Source organism: Eurypyga helias, unplaced genomic scaffold (genome assembly GCF_000690775.1).
Source record: "Eurypyga helias isolate BGI_N326 unplaced genomic scaffold, ASM69077v1 scaffold21644, whole genome shotgun sequence".
NCBI classification, from domain to species: domain Eukaryota; kingdom Metazoa; phylum Chordata; class Aves; order Eurypygiformes; family Eurypygidae; genus Eurypyga; species Eurypyga helias.
Window position 1 is genome coordinate 1 of NW_010245920.1, and position 7503 is coordinate 7503.

Here is a 7503-nt window from a genome sequence, read left to right on the forward strand (position 1 = left end):
GGCAACCTTCGGAGTTTGCGATTCAGCCGGGAGCCACCCTCGCGGGGGATGCGCGCGTGCCCGCGGGGAGGGGATGCGTAGCGGAAGGCTTGTGCATGTGCCAGCACTTGTTCTCCCCGTGCTCGTTAAATGAAGGGGCTGAAGGTTCGGCCTTCTCAGAAAACAGCCCTGCCCTGGGAGCGTTTGCAGCGCGCCGGCTTTTTGCATAGGCACCCATGTAAAGACCAGTCCTAACGCTCAGGAATCTGTCGGGTGTGTTACCATAGATGTCCAGGGAGAGGCCTCCTTCTGCTAGATCGGGGGAAACGAGATGGTCTTTAAGGTGCCTTCCAGCCCAAACCATTCTGTGGTGCTGTTTGCATCTGAAGCAGTGATGACAGAGGGATACAGTCTCGATCTCGAGTGGTTTTCACCAGTAAGAAGCAAACACAGTATTTCTGTGCCGTGGCTGTTCGGGTAGCCCGTTGGTAGTTAGTCAAATTCATACAAGAATTAAACTAGCACAGTCACAGTGTACCTTGGTGGTGAATTATTAGGAAGCTCCAGGTTGTCCTGAAGCCACTGCTAATACTTAAGGTTTGGGTGTACAGATTACACAGCTTCACAGAGTGGAAGGGGTTGGCAGGGACCTCTAGAGATCATCTAGTCCAACCCCGCTGCCAGAGCAGGATCCCCTAGAGCAGATCACACAAGAACAAGTCCAGGGGCTCTGGAAAGTCTCCAGGGAAGGAGACTCCACCCCCTCTCTGGGCAGCCTGTTCAGGGCTCTGTCACCCTCACAGGGAAGAAGGGTTTCCTCATGGTCAGGTTCTTGTTCAGCTGACCTTGGCTTTGACAGTACAAAACCTGCCCTAAAAGTAGGATTCGATGCAGTGAGCGTCTGCTTGGGCTGGTTCCGTACGCTGCGGGATGTCCTGTGTGGTGCTGCGTTCTAGGAACAGCGTCTCTCTAAATGAGGCTGGCGGTAGGGAGCGAACCTGAGAACAGCGGAAGTGGAAGTGGGACGGAGGGATGGTTTTCGTCAGTGTAGACAACTAAATGTGGATCATATTTTAGGAAGAGCTCGCAGGTGCTACGTGCGTTTCAGATGGAAAGCCCTCACGTAGGAAAAAAATCCCTGCCTCGTAGAGTGGGTGACCTGTGAAATGCCTTCTCACACCACACGCTTCCACGGGCTGCTGTCAGACCAGTGTGACTTAGTGTGTGTTTTACACCATGGAGTTAAAGTTACTTTAATTTAACCTTCAAACGGAAATTTGGCCACTCACCTCAGCTTGAACTTTGGAGCTGAAAAAACGTCTTTAGCCTACTTTGTTCCATTTGCTGAATTCTGTGGTCTGCTCCCCCATCACACGTACGCACACACATTTCTCCCCCACAAAAGTATGAAATACCCAGAAAATCTATTGCTCGGGTTTTGCAGGGGCACTGCTTGAGTCATTCTAAGTCACAGGAAACTCTTCATGAAATGTGCTGCGTGGAAACTAAATACCAGGCATGAGGTCAAAGCTCATGCAAAGCGTTTTTATAAATGCTGACCTGGGTAGGAGTCGGTAGTCTGGGAAGGATTGAGGGTGTGCAGACGAGAAACAACTCTCGCCACCCACCTTGAACCCTTGTCTCTGGCAGACTCGGGTTACGTAAAGTCTTGACCAGGCCAAGGTGCTCCCTGCTCTGGTGGTGGTGTGCTGTGCCCCCCACCGCACTCCCTTCGTAGTGTGATGCAAGAGCACGTCAGTTTAACAGGATCGCTGTCAATTAAAGCTAACGAACCGTTTTGAGGTGGCTTAAGTGAAAGATAATGCAAAAATGCAAATTACTCACTGTTAAACTTCACCTTTAGGAAGGATTTGTACGGGGAGGATTTGCCTTCTGACCACACTGTCTCTTTCTACTCCCCTTCAGCCCTTCACAACCGTCTCACGTGACAGCAACCCCTCCGAGCCATGGCCTCGAAAAGAGCACTGGTGATTCTAGCAAAAGGGGCAGAGGAGATGGAAACTGTGATCCCCACTGACGTGATGAGAAGAGCTGGGGTGAGTCTGCAGACAGTGAAAAATCTTCTTGTGAGTGCTTGGCCAAGGGAAAATCTTTGCCTCAGGTTGGTGTTCCTGGCTAGGAGTTCAAGGTGTGGTCTGTGCTGCGAGGTGAGCATTCACCTCTGCCCTCGGACTGCTCCGCGGCTGTTTGCACCGTGCCCCAGATGAGCAGCTGAGAAACCCTTAAAATGCGAGCCTGATGGGGACGAGAGCAGGTGTTCAGGTCAATCGTGGCCTGTCAGAAAACGCGTCTGCTCCCGTCGTAGCAACAGGAAGTGCTTTTTTTGCAGGGTCTGAGCAGCTCGGTACGTTTCAGCTCATGGCATTCCGTAGCTCTTCTTGAGCTACTGTCAAAATTGTGTCGTTTACTAGAATTCTGTCTGGTGGCATTCCTCACGCCATTAGTTACCGCGGTGCTGCAGGGTGTTACCGTCTGGTGAGACGTGAAAGTAAGATTTTAAATAAATACACCAACTTTGTGTGTATAGAAACGACTAAAATAAAAATCACCTTCTCCCACCACCTTTATCATTCCGTTAATGTACCCACACACACACTTTGGCTGCCGTAAGAAGCTCAAACTTGTCTGCTTCTTCGGTGAATGTGAGCGGTGTCGTGCACGTCTGTGACGTTATGACCAGGCATCTAAAAGTCAAGAGAGAAAACTGAACACACCATAAGTGCGTTTGGGAAAGGCTTGAGCCTGCAGAGAGACTTTAATTCATTATCTGATCTACTTGGTCCAGCTCTCCTGCCTTGCACTGTTTTGTTTTGTTTAAAACCTGCGGGATTAGATATTCTCTACACGTCCTGTTGGAAAAGTTGAAGTATTAGGGGTATTTGTTAACCTCTGGGTGAATATCACTGCTTACCTTGTGCGTCATGGTTCGGGGAAGCTTGAGTGCTGCCTTGTTCTTGACAGCTTTTAGTAGTGCTTCGCTCATTCTGCATACTGCTTAAGAACTGACATAGAAGAAAAATGCCCTAAATTCTTGAATTGTAACGATACATGTATTCTTCTGTTAGATCAAAGTGACTGTTGCAGGCCTAGCGGGAAAAGAACCAGTGCAGTGCAGTCGAGATGTCTTCATTTGTCCTGATGCCAGTCTTGAAGATGCCAGAAAAGAGGTTGGTCATCCCCCTGATCCGGTGTCAGAGCTGACATAGCCTTTCTCATGGTCTGAGGGGGGAATTTGGGCAACTTACACCTTACCCTTAGAAATACGTTGCACGTTACGTTAGCTCTGCGCAGTCATGAATCACAGAACTGCACATCCCGCAGCGCTCCGCTTCAGTGTTGTCCTGCTGCGTAGCCTGCTAGGGTCAGACGGATTTGTTAATTCTGCACAGCTATTTGGGTTGGCAAAGCATTGAACATAAGGCTTTATTTGGCATGTTGGTTGGCCCAAGAAAATACTGTGATTTGGAACAACTGGAAAGTTCTGACGGGAAGCTAAACAGTGCTGTAGTTAGACCTGTACAGTACGGTGGGAGCAAAAGCACTTCTTAGGGGAGCTGCTGTTTGCTTGCTGAAGCATTTAAATGCTCTGGGCTTAAAAGTTAGTTCTGTGACAGACCTTATCGATAATAGGCTCTTCCTGGAATAGGAAATGGTGTTTTGTTCCACAATTGGAAATGGTTCTCTGATCATAAAGTGTTGCTCAGTGGAAGAAAAGGTAGATCCCTTCGCTTCTCGCTCAGCCTGGCTGTAGTGGCCTTAAACCAGTGTAATGTAGGTACCAGCCTCTGTTCAACAGAACGGTTTTCTCTTTTGTTTGTTTAGGGGCCCTACGACGTCGTGGTCCTGCCTGGGGGGAACCTGGGAGCTCAAAACTTGTCAGAGGTAAAGTTCTGGTATTGTACAAGATTCATGGGCATCCTCGCGAGTAGTGGGTGGTCTACACTGGCTTAGTAATCCTGCAGATTCTGTTCAGCGTCGGAAAACACTGATTCTTTCAGAAGGGAAAACTGTTAATTGTCTTAACTCCCTTCTTGGGATAGGATAGGTGGGTAAATTCTTGGACCCGAGTACCTGGTTAAGCGGAATAAAAGTGGAAGGGTGCTCTGTATTGTGGGGAAATCTGTTTGCAATCCTAGGGAGATGGAACAGTTGCAAATGAAAATGTTATTCCATGAAACAGAAAACAGGCCAAACCCACAGGACTGCTGTTCCCATGCTCAACAATTCTGTCTCTGGTGCAAAACGGTTGTAGTGGTGGATAAATCCCTTGTGGTAGGCAGGCGGACAAACAGGTCAGTCTGTCAGGCAGGGTTTAGATGGTATCGCAGTGTTTGTAAGCCCTGGAATAAAAGACAAATATCCCGTATAACTCTTTAAATAACCAACCCCAAACGATGGTTTGTGATCTGTTTCTTCATACAGTCTCCTGCTGTGAAGGACATTTTGAAGGACCAGGAAAGCAGAAAAGGCCTGATTGCTGCTATATGTGCAGGTTGGTTAACGAGATTCGTGCTTTGTGGAGCAGTTGGATATTTTGAAGGGACGTGCAGACGGTTTCCTTAGAAATCCGTATTCCTGTAGTTTAGTCTCTAAGATACTGTGAGCACTTACCCTGCCAGTTCTGCTCGGTACCCAGTTCTTCCCAATCGGTGGTGTTACTGTCTTTAAAACAAGAAGTGAAAGGTAACGTGCTAGGATTTTTACAAAATACTTGCTAATTCTGGTGAAGTTCCTGTGAGGGCACGGTGCCGGCGAAACACCACTGCTATAAATTTATCCCCCATCTCCTCTCCTGCCCTTTTGCTTTGGAGAAGGCTGTAAATATAGAATTACAGGCTCAGCCTTCCTCATCCGAGTGGTGGCAAGAGATGGAATTACTCCGAGGAGGGGGTTGTCTGGTTACATGTTCTGCACAGCGAGGGATCAGTTCATTCCTTTGTAAGATTTGTAGGTGCAGGAGCACGATGAGCAACTGCCGATATTCCCGAGGGACCTGTAGCTGGGAGCGAGGGGACGGCGATGAACCTGTCAGAGACCATCTGACAGAGTGTGTCTGTGGAGTGTCTTTTCACTCGTTTGCTGATGCGTTGCCGGGGTTTCTTGCTTGCTTTCTTCATTCGGGTGGTAGGCACACAGAGCCATGAACGTTCTTGACCTTGGCAGCAGTGGTCTTCTCCTTCTGCGTCTGAATCTCTTGCAGAACAGTCACAAATTCCCAGTTGCCCAATAACGGCCTTTGCTTGTAATCATTTATTTAGGTATGATGCTGCTTAGAGCAGCTTCCAGATGAACACGAAGAAGGTTATTTCCTGGACTGTATCTGAAATGAGTCAAAAGCACAGAAATGAAACTCCCATTAGGCAAATCCTGCCTTCAATTTCTTTTTGGGATTTCCATAAGGATTTTCTGTCAGATGACCTAAGATTTCTTGACACAAACTCCTTCCTCAATTCAGGCCAAGGGGGAAGTATGAAAAGAGAAAGACTGTTAAAACCAAAAACTTAGCAGTTAGCCCGTGATCTGTCCAAAATACTGCTCAGCACACAATTTGGAAGTGAAATGACCATGTTCTCTCTAGTCCTTCAGAGGCAGCTGCGTGAACTGGGTGTTGTCTGGACCTGCGCTTTCCTTCATCTCTTTCTCTGCCCAGGGCCTTGTGTGCGATAGAATGAGAGATCTGGGTTCTTTCGGGGGCTTTTTGCTTCTGAGATAGAGCTGGCGTCAGGCTGATGAAAACGAGTCTGTCCGCAGTGAGCTTTTGGCTCCTTGAGGGCCTGGCGACCGGCAGTTCCTCACTGGTGCAACTCTGTGTCCTTACAGGTCCTACTGCCCTCCTGGCACACGGGGTGGGGTTTGGAAGAAAAGTCACCACACATCCGTTGGCCAAAGATAAAATGATGACTGGAGGTATGTGATGACGTCTGTAAGTTTCTCTTTAAACCCTTCTCAGATATTTTTTTGTCAGCTGAACTCTTGATTTAAGGAAAGGAAAATGGCTGTTGTATCTCTGAATTTCCTTGACGCTTTCATAGTCACAGTTCAGCCGAATGTGCTGACTGCATCTCTGGGTCTGTTTAACCTGAAAACACAGAGCTATACTAACATTCTCATTCTTGGGGAAAAAACGCTGCTGTTGGCATAGCAAGAGCACTTTAGCCCTTATCCTCTTGAGGCTGAGCCGTCTCCTGCCCTTTCGGTACTTGGCCTCAGTCCTTCCAACAGCAAACCCCGGCAGCACCCTTCCTGCTGCCCCGTGAGTAGGGCTTTGGCGCTCTGAGCAGCTGACGGGTCTGCACTTCTCATGCCTGAAGGAAGGGGTGCTGAACACTGTTAACTGATTCTGTGAGCATGAAGGGGTCGGAAGGTGAGAAGGAGGTGGCAGGGTTCCTTCCCTTCCCTCTGAGAGCATTTGGGAAAACAAAGTTGTGAACAGCTACGCAAAAGCAGTCTGGCTTCCGAAAGTCACCTCACGGGAATTGACAGGCACAGCGAGCGCTTCCTGATGAGCTTGTAGAATCGGAGGTGCGCTCCCATGCCACGTGAATAGCTGCCAGAGTTCCCCGCGGGCCCTTTTCCTCCCTGAGGACTGCAGACAGCAATGAGCTGCTTGGCTCTGGAGGGGCAGGGGGGCAGAGCTGAAGGGGCACGACGCTGTAGCGGCGCTGTAGGCTGAGGGTGGCAGGGCCCTGCGGCGGCTGTGGGCACCGTGCTGGTGACTGACCCTCCTTCTGTTGTGTGTCCCCCCCAAGCGCACTACAGCTACTCCGAGAGCCGCGTGGAGAAAGATGGGAACATCCTCACCAGCCGCGGCCCTGGTACCAGCTTTGAGTTTGGGTTGGCCATTGTTGAAACGCTGATGGGGAAGGAAGTGGCCGAACAGGTGAAGGCACCCCTGATCCTGTAAGAGTAAAATCCTGGTGTGGGACAGGGATTTGGGAGGATTTTGGATGGAGAGTCTCATCCTTTGTAGAATAAGTGTGAGATGCACTGTTGTAGATACAATTTAATTGTGGGTGAAATTAGCAACTTGCACCTACCTAAACTGGGATACCTTAACAAACCAGTGGTCTTTATGTCTGGAAAAAGATCCTGTTAGCAAAAAGCTTCCTCACGAAAAAACACCCAGCATCTAATAATCTTAGTTAGCTCTTGGATGGCACTAAAAAATCACACGGGAAAATGTTTGCTGAGTAAATAAAAGTGAAGCAACCCTGCCTGTGTGTTGTTTCTTTGTGTGTTTCCTCCCAGCTCAGACCTGCGGAGCCTTTTTCCCACCGTGGCTGGTGCTGTGCCGGGTCAGAACGGCTTCTGTCTAAATCCCACACAGTTCCTCTGGAGTGTGAGCTGAACTGGGAAGGTGGACAAGCCCTGGAACGAGCTCCCTAGGGCAGTGGGCATGACTCCAAACTTGTCCGTGCTCAAGAAGCTTTTGGACAACGCTCTTGGGTACTTGGTTCAGCTTTTAGGTTGCCCTCTGCGGAGTGAGGAGTTGGACTTGATGAC

General features: G+C 49.1%; 1 protein-coding gene across 1 annotated transcript; it reads left to right on the forward strand.

The window, feature by feature from the left end:
- Nucleotides 1–1896: 1896 nt before the first annotated feature.
- Nucleotides 1897–7213, forward strand: PARK7 (parkinson protein 7). The gene is made up of 6 exons (XM_010150232.1): nt 1897–2036; nt 3066–3167; nt 3823–3882; nt 4423–4492; nt 5821–5907; nt 6750–7213. The coding sequence occupies exons 1-6, from the start codon at nt 1947–1949 to the stop codon at nt 6902–6904; spliced, it is 564 nt and encodes a 187-aa protein (XP_010148534.1). The 5' UTR covers nt 1897–1946; the 3' UTR covers nt 6905–7213.
- Nucleotides 7214–7503: the final 290 nt, after the last annotated feature.